Source organism: Hippopotamus amphibius, chromosome 2, assembly GCF_030028045.1.
Source record: "Hippopotamus amphibius kiboko isolate mHipAmp2 chromosome 2, mHipAmp2.hap2, whole genome shotgun sequence".
NCBI lineage: Eukaryota > Metazoa > Chordata > Mammalia > Artiodactyla > Hippopotamidae > Hippopotamus > Hippopotamus amphibius.
The window spans coordinates 46,590,328-46,610,945 of record NC_080187.1 but is presented as its reverse complement, the minus strand read 5'-3'; the positions used below and the strand labels follow the sequence as shown (position 1 = coordinate 46,610,945).

Genomic DNA, 20,618 nt, shown 5'->3' with positions numbered 1-20,618 from the left:
GAGAAAAAAATGTTTACAACTTATATGTTGGTAACAAAGGATTAATGTCCATACCGTAAAAGGGGCCCCAGTAAGTCAGCAAGGAAATGATAAAGATAAACAATACGTAGAACAAGAATTCCTGAAGTCCCATAATACATGGAAAGGTCCTCAACATCAGTGGTAATCAAAGAAATGCAAACTAAAACAACAGTGGATTACAAGTGCTAAAAACTGAAGATTGAGTCTGGGTTGGTGAGGATAAGGGAAATAAGTACTTTCATAGGTTATTTGTGGTAATTGAAACCGGAGGACATTTTGGAGCCTGGCCATATCTACTAAGTGTTAAATGTTAAACTTTAGACCTAGTAGTTTTACTTGCTAATGGAAAAAAGCAATTTGTAGAATATTATATGAATTATATGTGTATAATGTAATGTAATGTTATGTAATATATATACAGACACATTTATATAAACATGTATAAAAGAAAACTAAAATTTATGAGTATGATTTTTTGTATCTCTGTGGTATCAGTTGTTATTTCTCCTCTTTCACTTCTTGTTATGTTTATTTGGATCCTCTATCTTTTCTTCTTGGTGAGCCTGGTTAAAGATTTATCAATTTTGCTTACCTTTCCAAAACACTAGTTCTTGGTTTCATTGTTCTTTTCTATTTTTTATTTCTATTGTATTTGTTTCCTCTCTGATCTTTATTATTTCCTTCCTTCTGCTGACTTTGGGCTTTGTTCTTTTCCTAATTTTTTCAGGTGCTAGGTTAGGTTGTTTGAGATTTTACTTGTTTCTTAAGGAAGGTCTATATCGTTATGAACTTCCATCTTAGAACTTTTGTTGCATTCCATTGGTTTTGGAAAGTTGTGTTTCCATTTTCATTTGTCTTGAGATATTTCCTGATTTCCTCTTTGATTTAATTATTTACCCATTGGATTTTTAGTAGCATGTTGTTTAATCTCCACGTGTTTGTTCTATTCCTGTTTTTCCTTCTGTAATTGATTTCTAGTTTTATACCATTTGGTCAGAAAAAAAATGCTTGATATAACTTTCATCCTCTTAAATCTGTTGAAGCTTTTTTTGTGACCTAGTACATGATCTACCCTGGAGAACATTCCATGTGCACTCAAAAGAATATGTATTCTGCTGTTTGGGGACATAATGTCCTGTAGATATCAATTAAGTCCAACTGATCTATGTGTCATTTAAAACCACTGTTGCTGTATTGATTTTCTGTCTGGATGACCTGTCCATTGATGTCAGTGAGATATTAAAGTCCCCTGCTATTATTGTATTATTGTCAGTTTCTGCCTTTATGTCTCTTAGTGTTTGCTTTATATATTTAGGTGCTCCTCTCTTGGGTGTGTATATGTTATAGTATGTAATATCTTCTTCTTGTATTGATCCCTTTATCATTACATATGCCCTTTTTTGTCTTTTATTATGACCTTTGTTTTAAAATCTATTTTGTCTGACATGAGTACTTCTATGTTTCCATTTGCATGAAATATCTTTTTTACCCCCTCACTTTCAGTCTGCATGTGTCTTTAGCCCTGAAGGGAGTTTCTTGTAGGTAGCATATTGACGAATCAGCCACCCTATGTCTTTTGATTTGAGCATTTAGTACATTGAGATTTAAAGTGATTATTAATAAGTATGTACTCATTGCCATTTTATTACTTGTTTTCCAGCTGTTTTTGTAGTTCTTCTCTATTCACTTCTTCTTTTTGTTTCTCTCATTGTGATTTGATGATTTTCTTTTGTAGTATGCTTGAGTTCCTTTTTTTGTTTGTTTGTTCTTGTATATCTATTGCAGGTTTTTGATTTGTGGTTACTATGGCGTTCATATATGCTGACCCCTAATAGTATCTATTTGATGTAAACTAATAGTCATTTAAGTTCAAACACATTCTAAAAGATCTACATTTTTACTCCCCTCCCCCACATTTTGTGTTTTTGAGATCATATTTTATATCTTCATGTTATCCCTTTACTGTTTATTGTAGTTACTTTTACAATTTTTGTCTTTTAATTTATGTGCTGGCTTAATTAATTGATCTTCAGTTCTTACTATATATTTGCTTTTCCTGTTGGGATTTTCCCTTTTCTGTATATTCTTTCTTCTTTTCCATTAAAAGAAGACCCTTTAACATTTCTTTCAGGATAGGTTTCGTATTCATGAATTATTTTAGTTTTTTCTGAGAAATTCTTTCCCTCTCCTTCTATTCTAAATGATAATCTTGCTGGGTAGAGTGTCCTAGGTTGCAGATTTTCCCCTTTCAGGACTTTGAATAAATCATACCACTCTCTTCTGGCCTACAATGTTTCTGCAAACAAATCAGCTGACAACTTTATGGAGATCCCCTTGTATATGACTCAGTTTTTCTCTTTCTGCCTTTAGAATTTTCTCTTTATTTTTAACTTTTGCCACTTTAATTGTGATATGTCTTGCTGTGAGACTGTTTGGTTTCATCTTTGGGACCCTCTGTGTTCCTGTACCTGAATATCTGTTTCCTTCTTTAGGTCTGGGAATTTTTTAGCCTTAATTTCTTCAAATACATTTTTTTTTATACCCTTCTCTCTCTTCTCCTTCCAGAACCCCTATCAGGCAAATGTTGGCATGTTTGATGTTATCCCAGAGATCTTGTGTGTTACATCCTTTTTTTTTTTTTTCTTTAGTCTTTCTGTCTGCTGTTCTGATTGGGTGATTTCCATTATTCTGTCGTCCAGGTCACATATGCATTCTTCTGTGTCACTGAGTCTGCTGTTCATTGCTTCTAGAGTGATTTTTATCTCAGATACTGAATTACATATTTTTGATTGGATCTTCTTTATATTTTTTGGTTCCTTGTTAAACTGATCTGTGTTTAGATCAGTTCTCTTCCCTAATTCAGTTAGCATTTTTATTACCAATCTTTTGAATTCTTTACCTGGTAGATTGCTTGTTTCTGTTTCATTATTTATTTTCTCAGGGGGTTTCTTTTGCTCTTTCAATTGAGAGTAGTTCCTCTGCCTTTTTATTTTACTTAACTTTCTCTGTTTCTATGAATTTAGTTGAAGCAGTTACCTACTGTGGTCTTGAAGGAGTGTTCTTATGTGGGAGCATCCCTGTGCAGACCGTGCACACCCAATGTCTTCAGTGGGAGAGCTGAATTTGATGTGGATGGCAGGCACATCTTTCCTCAAGGTGTGCTGGCAGCTATCACCTTGATAGGGGGTGTGGCTGGTAATGGAAGAGCTAAAGCCTGCACAGGGTGTGAGGCAGGACTTCCTCTCTGCTCAGTAGCTGTTGCCACCCTCTCAGGCTCCAGGGGTGGACTCAAGCTGGGTCTGTTCTCTTTAAGTGTATGCTTTTCCTCCTCCCTGCACTGGGGCCTTTGCCCCAAAGGAGGGGAGTGCTGAAGCAAGTGGGGCTCCTGCACTTACACAGATCTGATGTTCTGCCTATGTAGATGTCTGTGGCTCCACTCAGAAGCAGCCCATGGTTGCATCTTTTCTCTAGATCTAGTGCTAGGCTGTGGCATGGAGTGGGCAGGGCTGGAGTGTTCAGTTGGCTGGGACTGGGGAGCACAGTGAAGGAGTCACGGGAATTCCAGCAGGTGCACTGTCATCAGAAGTCTGGGCTGCTTCTGTGATGCTGTCTGAGTCATCACCAACAATGGTTGCCACTGCTCCACCTGGGGTACGCCCCGGACTCCTGGGTTGCCTCCGTGTCCCTGGATTGAGTCTTTTCTCAGGTCCTGGCTGCCCTAGGTCCAGTGCCAAGCTGTGGTATAGAGTGAGCAGGGCCAGTGTGTTTGCTTGGCTAGGTATAGGGAGCACAGCAAGGTGGCAGCCATTAGAGCAGATCTCTCTCTGCCCTGCCTGGTGGCAAGCCAGCACCCATGTGCTCCTCATGAGTTCAGTCTGGGCTTCTCCAGCCTTTCTGTCTGTCTCAGCAGTTCTCCAAGCAGCCAAGGGTACTTATCCCCTACACACAAGACCTCAGGACTGGGATGCCCACTCTGTGGCTCAACCCACTCACTGCCCGTTGAATGTTCGCTCATGTAATTTCTCTTTTCCTCTGAGTCCCCTCCCAGGGGCACAGGTCCTAACCTGATCACTTTTCTTCCCTTCCTACCTGATTATGTGTGTATCTTTCTTACAGCCTTGGTTGTACAGGAATCCTTCCACCAGTTTCCAGTTGGTTTTCCATGAGAATTGTTCCACATGTAGATGTATTTTTGATGTGTTCGTGGGGGAGATGAGCTCCATATCCTCTTACTCCACCATCTCGATCTCACAGCTAAAATTTATGAGTATGAATGTAAAGTGAAGTGTTTTCTAATAAATGCACTAATATTTTAGCACTGGTTTCTGCTAGTGAAAGGAGAGGATTGTGGAGGAAGGGAAAGGGGTTTGTAATTTTTACCCTATACACTTTAAATTATTTGAATTTTTCATAATGCATATGTGTTTATGTATCACTTGTGTTATTTAGATTTTTAAAGAATAAATTTTGGTTATTTAAGAAAATGTCAAAACTAGGTTCTCATGTTTGCAAATATAACTGTATTTCACAGTTTTGCCATTTGCTCTCTCAGTTTGCTTTCTCTGAGACTATTTACATAATCCAGACAGAGTTGATTTAATTTTTTCATCCGTATTTACAGTGGTCCACTTGAGCAGCATACTGTGCAGTAGGTCAAATCTAGCCCAACTTGTGAATAGTCAAGGTTTTATTTTCACCCCTTTTCTCTGCAACCCTGTCTATATCTCTAGTGCTGTCCCTTCAGTTGCCAAGGCCTATCTGTGACTGCCAGCCCAGCTCCTAGCAACACCAAGGCCCATTGATAGCACCAGGCCAGTTCCTCACTGCCAAGGGCCCCTTTTCTCTCTCTCAGGGAGGACGCTGAGCTGGCATGCACCTTTTGCCCTCTTCTTTTAACTTGTTCCTGATGTAATACAGGAGGTAGAAAAAATATCTTGAGGTCTCCAGGAAAAAAAGCATGAGGACAAAAAATATACAGTATCCTATAATTCCTAGGAACAGAGAGAAGACACCTATGTTCCTGATGGAATCATGGAGACACTGTACTGGCTGGCTTACCTCTGGCGTTCTTATAATGCAAATTAAAGGAAAGCAAAAAACCTCTCTCTTTAACTCATCCACAGTTAATGGTCTTTCCGTGATTTACAAATACCATCCTTACTTATACAGAGCTCCAAGTGGAAATTCAGGGAAATGGTGGAATTGGACCAGGCTGTGACAGCTCCTCTCTGTCTACAAGGGTGGCTCCCCTATAAATCATGTGGCAGCAGCAGTTGGTTCAGTTCTTCGTCCTCTCAGGGGAGAGTAGATGGAAATAGTTGTGATTGTTTTACTCTCCTTCTGTTCTGCACTGTCCCTTAGGAAGGGCTACAAAAAGAGTCCCTACAGGAATGTGTAATATATTTGTGCTATTTTGCCTGTCAAACTCAGTTTTCATTTGGTGAAATTCTCCTCCCACATAATTCCAGTAGGAATTCCATAATTCCTTGACCCCCTTCAAGGTCTACAAGGACCCACTTCAGACCTGCCAATCAGACCCACATCACTCATTCAAGGTTGGGGACATGATGCAAGCCAAGCTGGTTGATGTCAGATCTGGGACTTTTTCTAAACTGTTAGAAAAGATACTCTATTAGTATTGAGTTCACTCAGGTGATAGAATGTAGGCAAGAATGTCTAATAACTGTCTTTACCACCTCCTGGGTACCTGAAAAGGAAGTTAATACATAGTAAAGCAGATTCAAAAGATGGAAATGATATTATGTGAGGTCCTAAACCCACCGTACTCATTCTGGCCATAAGCCAATAAATTCTGCTTTTCTCAAACTAGTGCTATTTTCTTGAGTGCTTGAGTGATACTTGTATCCTGATCACACAGATATATCACAGAATAACCTTTCCTTGACAATCAGAATTTCAGTAAACTATGAACAGGGAGGAATGGGTGAAAGGAGATGTGCCAAGAAACAAATTAAGACTCATCATAATCGAATATCTGGTGCTTTCACATACAGGCGTACCTTGGAGATATTGCAGGTTTGGTTCCTGACCACTGCAGTAAAGTGAATATTGTGATAAAGTGAGTCATGTGAATTTTTTGGTTTCCCAAAGTTATGTTTACACTCTTCTGTAGTCTATGTGTGCAATAGCATTATGTCTAGGAAAAAAATGTATATACCTTAATTTAAAAATTCTTTATTGCTAAAAAATGCAGACAGTCATCTGGACCTTCAGCGCATCATAATAATCTTTTTGCTGATGGAGGGTCTTGCCTCAAGGTTGATTGTTGCTAACTAATCAGGGTGGTAGTTGCTGAAGGTTGGAGTGACTGTGGCAATTTCTTCAAATTCTCAAAGTAATATGGCCAGTGGTTGCCATTGATTCAGAGTAGGGGGGAAGGGAGAGAGAGAGATGAATAGGTGGTGCACAGGGGATTTTTAGGGTGGTGAAACTATTCTGTATGATTTTCAGGATAGTGCAACTGTTCTGTAATAATGAATACATGTAATTATGCATTTGTTAAAACCCATAGAGTATACAGCAGAGGGAGGAAACCTAATGTAAACTATGGATTTTAGTTCATAATAATGTATTAATGTTGGTTCATTAGTTGTAAAAAAAGTTTGCCACATAAATGCAAAATGTTATTAAAAGGGGAAACTGTCATGAGAATGGAGGAAGAGAGACATATGGGAACTCTGTACTATCTGCTCATTTTTTCTGTAAACCTAAAAGTGCTCCCAAAATAGTCTACTAAAAATAATAATTGTAATGTAGTTCATGAAATCATCTTATCAGTAAATTCAAGTTTTGTTTTTTATTTAGCTTGCTTAATTTTTTGGTTTAAAATATTTCTTTTGTAATATTCTTATAAATTTTAAAGCAAAATTATATAGAGCAATGATTTTACAGGCTTATGTATATCTTAGAATATTTTATAGATACAATCCTAGTTAAGTAAACATTTGATTTTTAGCAATTTTTATTGTCTTTGTAACAGAATTTACTCAAGGTTTGATCTCTGTTGAAATACATAGGTGAGTGAAATGGCAGGTTTTACTTAAATCTATATTCTTTGAATTTTTAAATGAATGAAAAAACCTACCTGTAAACACATTGATGGCTTCATAATGTCTGGTTTTTAAAAATAATTCCTTTTTTCCTCCCTGGAGTTTCATCTCATTCTTTGGTAACTACATCATCCACAGTTTTCTATCAAGTCTAGGATCCTTCCAGGCGCTGAGACTCCCCACTCATCAGAGTCCACAGGATCAAAACCTGTTTGCCTTTTCCTTAGGCATTTTAATGTTTCCATTTACTGTCCTTTTCTTATTGCCAAGTTCTTTAGTCCTTTAGGGAAAAAAAAATTCTTCTTTGGAGACTGTAGATCTTTCTGAGAGCTAATATAAGGATCTATTATTGCCCAGAAGAGGTAGCCTACCAAGGTAAAAATATAAGCTTGCAGGCAGGTTGCTAAAGACCTAGCAACTTTAACATTTAAATGAAACAAACATAAAATGATCCAGGAAAAGAAAAATTGACTCTAGAGACAGGTAACATATGAGAAATATGAGATGTAATGTAATAAACTACCCTCAACTGAAGCCAATTATGAAAAATTAATAGCTTATTGATGTTTCCCTGATAGCTCTTCATTTACATGCTCTACGTTAATTTTAAAAATTAGTTAAATAACAACCGTTAAGGCCAATGAGTATGGTTGGTTTTGTATACTTAATTTTGAGCTCAGGGGGCTTGAGGTTGAAATATTTATTTGGTGGTCTGCATTTAGCTCCCTAGGGAAGGGAAGGTGCTGACCCCTTTTAAATATTATCATCACCTCAGTGTGGTCACGTTCTCTGGCTCCTTCTAAAGAGTAGGTTTAAGGTGTTTGCTAAACCAGGTCCAACACCCCTGACTCCAGCACTGTGCCCTCTGCTGGACACTGTTCTTCCATTTCTAAATCTGTGGGGAGAGGAAATGAATGCAACCTTGGAGTGGGGGAAAGAACACATGCCTTGTTACCCTGAACCTCTCCACGTACCCATTTCATTTATATCCCGCCAGTATCTCCAGAAGCAAAGATAGCAGATGCAAGAGATCTAAGCAAATCCCTACAACTGTTTATCAACTTACCGTGAGTTTAAATACTTGAAATCACCCTAGCCTTCTCTGGGGACACACCTGCACAAATGTTAAAATACAACATAACCAATTACATTCAACGCCATACTTTTTTGCTCTACCTTTGATAACAAAGCCCTTTGAGACTTGTGACCAACAAAAATTAATTCTTCTAAAAAAACAACTTTATTCCTACTTCTGCTGCACTTTGAATGGTAACAAACCTGTTAAATGAAAAAAAAAAATTCGCTTGAATGTATCATATGTTTTGTAAATTCACTGGTGTTTGAAACTTTTTGTCTCTTTTTAAGATAGTAGCTGTCTCATAATACTAATTTTATTATTAAGTTTAAGTAATTCCGAAATGAACAATATTAACTTTACCAAAACCTAAAAACAAACAAACAAACAACAAAAAAAGAACCCTCATAAAACAACTTAACTAATGGTTTTATGTTTACTTTGCAGTAAAGAAAAACAAATTCCTTTGTGACACTTTTATTTGGGGACTGTGAACATTGCCCTGTAATTCATATTTACATGATGTACATAAACTTAAGCAGACCCTTTTCTCATGGTAGATCAAGGTGGTCAAAGATAGGGACTGGTAACTTAGGTGTGTCATTGTGAGGACACTCATGGTACTAAATTGCCAAAATATGAACAAACAAACAAACAGAAACCCAGGTACCGCTCCTCAGGAAAACAGGCAATCAACTCCAGTCCTAAGAAATCAACTGCCCTTCAGAGAAGCCAGTAAGCACAGCCAAACAATGAAAGTTTCCACTGCCCTTGTCCTCTTCCCTTTTTTTTCCTCCCTTCTTCTTCCTTTTCTGTTCTCCATCTTTATCCCAGCCCAACTTTTCCTCATTTTTCACAGACTGACTAATCTGAAATATGTCCCACCAAATACAGAATAACTATTAGCTATCACTCTATTAAAGACATGTATACCTTCCCCAGTGCTCTCAAAACTTTTTTAATCCCTGAATTTGCATTTCTTTTCTCACAGTTTATTTTCACCTTCTATCTCACTCTCGTATATTTTTCTCTCTCCTTCTAAGTCCTGGCTGTTGATGTGAACAAAATTTACATTCAAATAAAACATACAACTTTTTCTTCCAGAATTTCATACCAGCTGACTGAGCTTGTAAGTATACCACTAGGGAATTAAGATATACTTGCTTGGAGTTTTTAAAAAGCATGTTGATTTCATGCCTTTACTCCCAGTGTCCCTCCAGAGAAGAGCATGGACTTTTCGAAAATTGGTTTGGATTGATAAAGTACTTCGCCCTTATTTAAAGAGCTCATCTTGCATCAACCTCTCTTTTCATTCACTAAACAGATTCTGCAGCCTTCCTCATCTGAGAGAATTAGGCCTCCCTTGTCTGCTTTGATCCAGAAAACCATGCTTTCATTAACACAAACATCTCCTGATCTCTGCCAGTGCACTTCAGATTCTCAAATTTTGTATGTGCATCATTTATCAAAATGCTGTCAGGCCCCAGGTCTGCCAGACATTCAGACTGGGAGATCCCATGGCACATATGTGGATTCATTTTAAGGGAGGGCCATAGTGATTGTAATCTTGGTCCCTAAAGTAGCTGTAGTCAGCTGTGTATTCTTTATTTCAAAGAAAGAAATGTGGTAGTAAGTACCAAGGATGAGATCTCACATCTTAAAAAGCAAAATGCAGAGTCCCATCTACTCCTTTGAGCAATAAAAGAGATAAAAACAGCATTTTGTATTGAGAAATGGTATGACTTTGGTGAGTGAATTGAAAACAGAGTAGTGTTTTTAGTGATACTGTAAACATGTAGCAATATAATATTTGGGAAGTGGAAACACACAGGCAGTTCTTTAATCTTAATGGAAAATGTCCTGAGTCATTTGGTCTGTGTACATGACTTCCAAAAAAATTTTTTTTCAAACTCAAGTCTTCAAAATTATCTTCACTTCTGTTGTCTTTGTCCATTTTACCCTTTTCTGAAACAGAGAAAGATAAATACCACCTTAAAATAGCATTTAGATCACCCAGAGACTCTATAATTACAGACTGTGTCCAGAATTTCAGTTTTAAAATTCTGGAGAGTAAATAAGCAATGCATAAATCTAACAGATAACCCAGATACTGGAATTATCAGACATGGACTTTAAAGTAACTATATATTCATATTTTCAAGAAATATGACAAGATGAATGACTTTATCAGATGACAGAAACCTATAAAAAAGAACCAAATAGAAACTCAAGGATTGGAAAAAATATAATAACTGAAGCAAAGAACTCAATAGATCAGTTTAATAACAAATGTGAAGACCAGATATAGCTGAGGAAAGAATTAGTGAACTAGCAGTTAGGTAAGCATAAAATACCCTAATGGAAGCCTGAAGGGCAAAAAGAATAGAAAATACATTTAAGAGTGAAAAGAACATATGGGACACAACAAAAAGTTCTGACACATGTATAGCATCACCTCCCTCCAGAAGGAGGCAAGAACAATATTTAAGAATAAATGTCAAAAATTTTCCAGTTGATGAAAGATATCAAACCATAGATTCAAGAGATGCTCCAAACTCCAGGCAGGGTATTGAAAAGAAAACCATACCTACCTACATCACAGTAAAAAAGCTGAAAACCAAAGACAAAAAGAAAATCATGAAAGGATCCAAAAAGGAGGATACATTATCTACAAGCAGAAGGAAAATTATCCCAAAGGGAAACACAGCAATGCAGGAAAAAATTGTGTAGGCTAAATTTGGAGCAAATCTGAAAGAATACTGACAATACAAAATAATAATAATATTTTAAGGGGGTTAAAATATATGCAGAATTAAAATACATGACAAAAATAACACTAATGGCACTCAAAGGGTTGAGGAGGGTTAATAGAGTTCAGTGTTGCAAAGTCTTAGCATTGACTGGATTGTGGTAAGAGAACTAATTTATGTTCATCCTAATAATCCAAGAACACATGTTTATTCTTTGGGGGAATTACTAAAAAGAATAGTGAAGGATGTGTAACAAGCATGCCAACAGAGGAAAAATAAATGGAATGTTCCAAAATTTATTCATTCAAAATAAGGAAGGAGAAAAAAAAGGTATCATAAAGCAATTGGAAAGTATCAAAATGAAAATAACAAATAATGTGGTAAATATTAAATTAGTTTATATTTTGTGCATTTATTGATTGTTCAGAAGTAGCCAGGAAGTGTGATGGGCAAGCTAGATCTAATTGACCTGAATTGAAAAATTTGCTGTTGCTGATTCATGATTAGCAAGTTTTTCTACAAGAAAATAAAAAAAAAGTATCAAGTTGATGATTTTTGCATGATTATGATGTGAGAAGCATTATATTAATATGTCCCATTTTATTCTTTTGAGTTTGTTTTATAGGCCTATTATATATTTTTTTTCAAGTGAGTTTCAGGCAGATTAAGTACCAGCTCACAATTGAAAACAGCAGATCTGGGAACAGAAAACAATTTCTGTTTGTTTTTGTTGTTGTTTTGTTTTATTTTACTCCAGAAGTGATACCCTTAATCATCACTATATATGTCAATTTTCTTGAAAAGAAAAACTTAATATTCCATGCATTTTTTAAAATGCAGCCATAATGCAACATGGAGACATCACAGCAGATGTGTGAAACAAGTTTTCAAAGAGAAAAAAGTATTATTTACATTGCTTAAATCCCAATAATTAGTCCAAATGTTGATTCATTGAACAAACTTTTATTAAGCATACGCTAAGTGTCAGGCATTATACTAGGCTCTGATAATGTATAATACAAAAATAGCAGAGATTTGGTACCTGCCTCATGGGGCTAATAATAATATTAAATATAAATTCATGTATTTCCTTTATTAGATAATAAGAGGAGACAAGCAAATAATCATAAATTTGCTATGTGCTATAAAGACCACAAAGAGATGCTCTGATAAAGAATTATCAGTGAAGGCTCTTTTAAGTGATATGACAAAGGAAGATTTCTCTGAGAACATAACCTTTAAGCCAGCAGAGCTTTATACTTAGGGTAACTATATTTTATATTGCTCAGACTGGAACACTTTTGAGAATGAAAGGGGGCACTTCTGATAATTATGTGGGGTGCCATGGAAAACCAAAATATGTATTCACCCTCTTTCTAAGTCAAAGAAAGGAGTATGGATTATTTCCTAAATGCAATTGGGAGACACTAAAATGTTTTAGTAGGGGAATGTTGATTGTCTGAGTTACATTTTTAAAAGTCCTCTCCAGATGCCAGATGGAAAACTGATGGGATAAGGGGCAAAAATGGAGATAAAGAGACAAATTCTGAGAACATGGTACCCATCTTGGTAGGAGAGGGACAAGAGCTTGGATTGATGATGCAGGAATAGAGAAAGTAGTAGCAAATTGCAGATGAATTTTGCAGAGCATCAAGAGCTAAGGTGAAGTTATATAAAATATTAATTTGCATTTTAATTCATATTTTAATAAACACACAAGACTATTTTAAATATTTTCAAGTAATCGGAAATGGGCTTTCTAACAGCATTAACAGAGATATAAGCATGAAATAGAAATTGTTCACCTGTAGCGAAAATCCATTAAGTTAAAAAAAAAATTATCCACTAAGCAGCTTCTCTTTCTTCTCTACCAAATCCAGTTTTGTGTTTTTTGTCGTAAGTCTCCATACATTTGTTTATAAAGACTATTAATCCTTTGTGTAATAATATTTTTCCAGCCTATTGTCTGTATTATCATTTTGTTTTGGGGGTCTTTTGTCACTTAAAATATTCATTTGTAATTTGTGTATAGGAAAAAACATTTTTTTCCTTATAAAAACCATTTCCCAATTTAGAAAAGGTTACCCCATCCAAAACATTATATAAATATATACAAAAATGTAATTCTATTATTTTATGTATTTACTTATATGTGTTATTTAAATATCTAATCCATTTGAAATGTATTTTTGTATATGATCTGACATAGAAATCTAGCATTATCTATCACATTAAAATGCATCATATTTTCCAATCTGAACTGAAATTCTACCTTGGTTTTTATATAAAGTCCTCATAGTCTTAAATCAATTTCTGTGTGCTCTGATATGCTCCATTATTTATCTGTTTCTGTGCCAATGTATTCTACTTTTATTGGAATGACTTTAGAACAAGTTTGGTAAAAGAAGTTCTCTGTACTCATCTGTTTTTCCCCCCTCTGGTCCTCTTGAAAAAACTTTTTCATTACACACACATACACACAAAGTAATATCTACTTCTTGTAAATAAATCACAGTACAAAATGTATGACACAAAATGTTATAATCCCCATTCTCTAATTCCTCCAGTTAACCACTATTAAAATGTTAGTGTATTTCCTTCCAGTTTGTTGGCTAAGCATTTTTATACATCTAAATTCATTCTAGACTAATCTTTTTTTTTTCCATTTTTACTGGTGCCAATTTAATTCAGGCTCACATAATCTATGAACTGAAATATTTATTACAAAAGTATATCATAAGCTCAATAATGGAACTGAATCAAGCATTAGATAATTATTACATATATTTTTCACAGTATCCTTTTATTTTCAAAGTCAAAACACTGTTCTTTGTTTAATGGCATTTAGCAAATAACTAGCTTCAGTTCTGGAGCGTGTAAGCATATAGTACTGTATGGTGGACCAGAGTTTGAATGCTAATTTATTCATTTACAAGTGTACTTTAAGCATCTACTCTTTGCCAGGCAAGATTCTAGATTCTGAGGATTTAGAACTGAAAAAAATAAAATGAAGAAGGTCCCTGAACTCAAGGAACTTACATTTCAGTGGCTATATCTGGGTTTGAATCCTGGATCCAGCATTTTTAGATTTGTGATCTTACACAAGTTACTCAAGTTTTCTAAGCCTCTATTCCTTTCTCTGTTTTTGTTTGTTTGTTTTGTTTTTTTAATGTGGGGGAGGGGGGCGGTGATATAATATGTACCATGTAGGCTCTTTTAAGATAGAAATTAGATAGCCTGATAGATAACGAGACTCATCCAGTAAGTATTAGCTTTTTTTCCCCCTGACCTGTATATTTGTCCTTTTTTTAACTTACCTCTTACCCACGTATTGGAGTTCATTGTGTTTTGGTCCTTAACACTTTTTCCAGTTTATTATGAAAAGAACAAGCTAAACATTTTTAATATTTGCTCTTTTTTTTTCATTCTGAAAACTTGTTGAATTTGCATCCATACTTAAAAATGAAGCAGAATTTAAAGTACTAAAAATTAGGAAGATTCTCCATCTGGAAATAAAATTGAAAATAGTAATAAATGTGAAAATAACCAGATTTTGCTTTCTTTTATAATTATGTAGCAAACTCAAACTCATCATTTTTTTCTTCCCCAAATCAGGAGAATTTAAAATGGAAAAAAAAATCTCTTCCCTTTCCCCTCACTCCCTCTTCCTCTCTCTCCTATTCACTAGAGACTAAGAAAGAAGAGCTCTTATTCAGGTCTTTGCTACATTTCTGGTTCACATCCAGTGGACAAAGAGTAGAAAGGATTCATTCAACCAATAATTACCAAGCACCTATAAAGTACCAGGAGCTCTTCCAAACCCTAGGGAAGTTCTGGCCCCTGCTCTCAAGGAGCCTACATTCTCATTAGGAAGCATAACTCTGCTGCAGCTGCTGGGGTAGAGGTTTCTGCCCACCTGTGAATACACTTAGAGTTACAAAACAAATTGGAGATAATCAGGACAATTTTCAGGCTAGTAGAGAAGTCTGTATACTTGAGCATCTTTACCAGTCTTTGATTCAGTCTTTTCTCAAATTCCTTCAGCAGCAGGGAACTCAGCACTTCACCTTTTCCATTTTTGATAGGTTCAGACATTAAAAGTTCCTATATTTTTCTGGCTTTTCCAATATTTAAAGGCAGTGTTATACCTCTCTTTCAACTTTCACAGCCATTAGAAACACCCAATCTTTTAGACATTCTAAATGTGATATTGTGATCAGTATTGCCAATATCCGCCCAAGATTCACAGTTATTTAAAATAGTCTCTATATATAGACTGACCAGCTCAGAATATAACGAACTGTTCCTTCCAATTTTGGTCCAAGCATTTTAGGATTGAAATATTGTAACCCTAAATGCCATGGTCATCCTAAATGGTTGGCTCATATTAAACTTTTGGGTCTGTCAGGATATTTCTCATCATTATTACTCCATGGGCATACAGCCTAACCTTAGGGATAGTGATATGTGGGGAAGCAGGGAAGCAGGCAAGCCTGAGTGAAATTATATCAATTCTTGAGATTGAATAAAATCTCTGACTTACTGATTATCGTTTAAATTTATCAAAATTTAGCTATCAATTAAGAACATCCTTCAGGCCCAGAGCCAAAAGCAGAGTTTCAAGCTTATAGGAAACCAGACAGTTCCATAATCATTCAAATAAAATTACTGACACTGAACTTCATGTGATCAAGAATATTATATTAATATATTATTATTATGCCACTTGAAATATGGATATTTGCTGGCAGATGGGTTACAAAACATCAGATTTTACATACGTATTTCGTGACTTCTTGGAAAATGCTGATTTCTTTAATTTAAATCCTGAATATTTATTTTACATAAATAGGTTCGATTCAATTGAAATAATTTGAAAGGTATTAGAAACACTCAAGAACTATTTTTTTTAATTTTTAGAAAGATTCAAAATGTCAGATCACCACATTGTAACCAGTGATCAACATTTATTCCACTCTAAAAGAGAAAGTAGATACTTTTGTACCACCACATATATAATATGGGTACAGTTTTGAAAAAAATGATGTAACATAATTGTCTATTTCTAATTAACAGCTTTTTCAAAAGTGTTCAGGAGGGATTAATAAATATGTGAGATAGTTCTAAGCAAATGTATGCTTTGTTAAACCCACAAAGCAAAGGATATATAAAAATATGTAGGAAGAGGAAAAAGTATTTTTAATATATGGTTTGACTATCTTTTTAAATAATTACAGATATTATAGCAGTAAAAAGAAATTTCCGTATTCAGTAAATGTTTAGAAATTTAGGGCTGGATGAAAGAGATAAAATTCTTGAATTTTGAAATTCCTCTTTAATGAGAAATAGAAATCTAAAATAATGACAACAATAATAATTATAATGTTTACAAAGGCTTTGGAATTTTCAATATTCCTGTGTCTCTGCTTGAAGCACATAAAATTAAAATGATGTAGTCACAATTTGTTTCTTGACTATTTTATATTCAGTAATTTTTAATGAAGCAACTAAATTAGGCATAACTTAGTGCAGCTTTAATGTAGTTATGATGAATATATTTTACTTGATTAAAAATGATAAAACTAGAGAGCCTTAAATATTATCTTAAAAGATTAAATACTGTGTCAATTACAAATCTAGAGGAAAGGTATTTATAAGGGAATAACTATTCTGAACAGTAACTTCCTTTTGTTCATTTAATTAAAGACTCAATCAACTTTCATTCTTAATACTAAAATTTTCCTAAATTACACATTGGCTTGCAAATGGAAGGGCATACAGCAGGGCTAAGTCAATTTAACACTACTGAAGATTCAGAAAGTAACCCATTTTTATTTAATGGGTTGGAGGGGGGACAACTTGGCAGTGTAGATGACCTAATTAACTAAATAACTGCCAGTTCTACATTGCACTTTGTGTTACATGACATAATATAAATACAAGTAAAAATCAAATTATTCAGGTATCTAAACAATGACGAGGCCTGCTCTGCCAACAGGTATGCTATAGAGTAGACGCCTCAGTGCCTTCAGACTAAGTAGATAAGGCAAATTTTTTCACCTCTCTGTCTTTTAGGGTGACCAATTAATCAAAGTATTTACGAAGTTCCCTATGGAAAGCAGATGTGATCATCTATGTAATATGTCTGATGAGAGGAGGAAACTTGAAAAGGAACAGTTTTGATATATGCATTAGATTTTTACCACAATACAAATAAATAGTCATAGATGACAATTTTCACCTCAGGAATACAATAACTACCTACGTTTAGTTGCCAGAGCCCTCTAAATAGACAAATGTCTTCTAGTAGCAACGGAGAATAAACAGTTTCTCCCCCCTAAAGCTCTGCACCTTCATCAAGAGTACCACACAATCTTGCCTTGCAGCCTCAGCCCTTTACCTTGCATCACTAAGGTAGCCACACTGCCACTGGGGCTGTTATCACTGAGACGTGTGGCCCAACGCCAGTTTATTAGCAACTCCAAATGCTAATAAAATCAATTTCTTCGATGCAAGAAAGCATTAAAATTTTGTAAAGTAATTTTAAAAAGCAGAAGAGATCTCATTGTTTTATTTTGTTTTTAGGACTGGGGCAGGAAACATCTAAAAGGTGGTTTTAAAGGGAGAGGACGGCTACCTTCATGGGACTGCATTTTAGTTGCACTCAAAGTGATGGAAGTTGATTTGCATTATCCTGCCACCAAACCAAAACTGAAGCGTCCCGCCCGGGGAACCCCCGCCAGACATGTGGAGTTTACCGAAAATGGACTCTGCGGAGAGCTGCCAGAAATTCAAAACTAACTATTCGGGGCCCACAGGTTTTGCGAGAGAGGGAAGCAACCAGGGACCCGGAGAGCCCCGCGTCGCTCCCCTCCAAGGACCCGTCAGTGCCCCCTCCCACCTCCTGGAGTGGGAAGGGAATGTCACCTGCAGATCTGCCCGACTCTATCGCTCCCTCTCCTCCTCCTCCTCCTCCGCTCAGTTCGGACAGTCTCTTCTGCCCAGTTCCAACCCCGCCCTCCTTCGGCTCCGGTGTCCTAACCCCCCCGCCCTCGCCTTCAGGCCTGTCCCCCATGGTCCCAGCCCATCCAAGAACTGCCGGGCGCCAATTGGCGGCGGCGCTGACAGGAGGCGGGGCTTGGAAGTCCCAGCCAAACCCGCCCTCGCGTATAAGCCCCTTCTCGGCGCTCTCTCTCCATCTCTCTCCTCTCTCTCTTTCTCGCTCCCTTCCTCCCTGTAACTGAACAGTGAAAATTCACATTGTGGATCCGCTAACAGGCACAGATGTCATGTGAAAACGCACATGCTCTGCCATCCACACCGCCTTTCTTCCTTTTCTTTCTGTTTCCTTTTTCCTTCTCCTTGCTCCTTCTCCCTCGTCTTTGTAACTAACAAAACCACCACCAACTCCTCCTCCTGCTGCTGCCCTTCCTCCTCCTCCTCAGTCCAAGTGATCACAAAAGAAATCTTCTGAGCCGGAGGCGGTGGCATTTTTAAAAAGCAAGCACATTGGAGAGAAAGAAAAAAAGAAAAACAAAAGCAAAACAAAACCCAGGCACCAGCCAGCCAGCACATTTTTTTCACCCCTCCTGAAAACAAACAACCAACCAAACAACCATCAAAACAGTCACCACCACCATCATCAAAACTAACATAGCAGCGGCGGCGGCAAACGTCACCCTCCGGCCACGGCGTCCACCTGAAGGGATGGTTTTCTCGGCGGAGCAGCTCTTCGCCGACTGCCTTCTTCACTCGTGCTGAGCGGGATTTTTGGGCTCTCCGGGTTCGGGCTGGGAGCAGCTTCATGACTACGCGGAGCGGGAGAGCGGCTACACCATGCGAGGTAAGCGAGCCCCCAGGCACCGTGTCTCCCCGGTCCGGTCAACTCCAGCCAGATGGGAGATGGGGGAGGGGAGCGCACCCAGCCGAAGAGGAAAGAGGTTGGCTGCGTGCAGTTCCTGAGTTCGCGTTCGCAGGTGGGCTGCAAATGGCCTGGGCGTAGAAAGTTGTGGGAAGGTGTTGATGCCTCTCGGGAGTTGTGGAGGGACACGCGAGGGCGCTTTCTGGAAAGGGGGAAGACGCTAGTTGCTTCCTCCCAGTTCTTGAGTTATACTGTACCATTTTGGGGTGTCACTCTCCGGTGTGGATGCGAACGTCGGTTGGAGGGAGAGCCAGCAGAAGGATGCCTCCGGGCAGAAGCCTCTAGAAGCGCCGGGCGCGCGGTGGTCGCGGGCCCGGGTTGGGCGCGCGGGGCGCACTGGCAGGCGGCGGGGCGCGTACACACACTGTTCAGGTTACTAGGCCCACCAGCGTCCAGGTCAGCGGACATGCCCCTTCGTGGGAGTGGTAGGCAGAGGGGGCGGTGTCGTGGAGCTAGACACAGATTCCGGGATCGTCCCCTGAGCGCGTCCCTCGCGCCGAGCTGCGCCCTGGCCAGGTCCGCGTGCCCGAGCCCGCGCGGCCCAGGGACGAGCGCCACCCTGAAAAAGTTGTGCGGAGAAAGTTCCAGAGGATAAAAGCCCGGGCTACCCTGGGCGGGGAAGGCTCCTTTGTCAAAGGGCCGCTTCGGGAGGCGGTGCCGGGTGAACCCTCGGGCCAGGACGCCCGGTGGCGACTGCGGTAGCGGGTCCCCTGGGCGAGCTGGCGACTTTTGGGTGACGCGCCGGGGACAGGGGCAAGACACCTGCTCCGGCTGCACTTTGGGCTGCCCGGGCGGTGGCCTGGGCTGCTTTAGGGAATCACTTTGTCCGTCTCCCCCCCTCCGGTGCCGGGACGTTCAGGCTTCCTGCGCGCTCTACCCAGACTTGCTTTCCGTCACTGTCTTCTTGGCCACAACTTCACTCTTTTCTCGGAGAGCGGGCCGGGTGCCCGCGTGCCATGGGGATAAGTGCAAGCCTCTGAGCACCCGCCCCACACCTCCCAGTTTTTCTTTCTGGCCATTCTGTGTTTCTTGCGGTGGGGCGGGGGCAGGGCGGGGGGGGGGCTTTCCTCTCCTCTTCCACTGTCCCTCTGGGTCCTAGCAACAGAAAGTTGGAAACGGCCAGCTCCGTACCTTCCTGCATCCCTGACCCCGCGCGACAGGTGGACTAGCCAAGAAGAACTTGGGAGAGTTGGGCTGCAAACACTTACCGCCTTCCACTAGGCTGTGTTCATCTCCCACCCACACTCCCAATACCTCTTTAGGAGCGTCCGGATGGGGCAGCGGACAAGTTCCCCCTGCCCCGCTCGCACTGAGCCCCGAGCTGGACGCTACAGCAGAGACTGGGTTAGCCAGCTAGGCGCTGGGACGTGGCAAGAAAGGGAAGGAGGAGGAACAGAGAGGCCGTCTACGGAGTTGGGTAGGAGGGAGGAAGCTGAAGCTAAGGGACAGGGATGTCCTGCTGAAATGGTCTTAATTGACCCGCATACTGGTACTGGGGGCCCCCGTGGATGCGAGCTGGTTCCAGTTTAGTGTCCCGGTTGGGGGTAGGTCACATGCTCCACTGCCCAAATTCTTTCAGGAAACTATACTTGGGTAATTGGCGAGTGCAGAACCTTTAAGTAAGAGACGCCCTAGTCTTTGTTTTTCTTTTTCTGTCCCGTCTCACTACCAGCCTTTCAGTTTCCCCTGCTCCTCTCTGGGGAAGCCAGTTCGTCCAACTGCTACTTATCCCCTTCCAGTCAATATTCTTCCCATGCTTAGGTTCTTATGTTCTGAAGGTC

At 38.8% G+C, this 20,618-nt stretch overlaps 1 protein-coding gene across 1 annotated transcript in view; it reads left to right on the top strand.

Moving 5' to 3' along the window:
* Positions 1–18,389: 18,389 nt before the first annotated feature.
* Positions 18,390–20,618, top strand: part of RORB (RAR related orphan receptor B) — a 183,882-nt gene continuing 181,653 nt past the window's right edge. Inside the window, exon 1 of the mRNA XM_057722382.1 lies at positions 18,390–18,759. Within this exon, the coding sequence (XP_057578365.1) occupies positions 18,753–18,759 (7 nt within the window). The 5' untranslated portion in view covers positions 18,390–18,752. The remainder of the gene's footprint in view (positions 18,760–20,618) is intronic.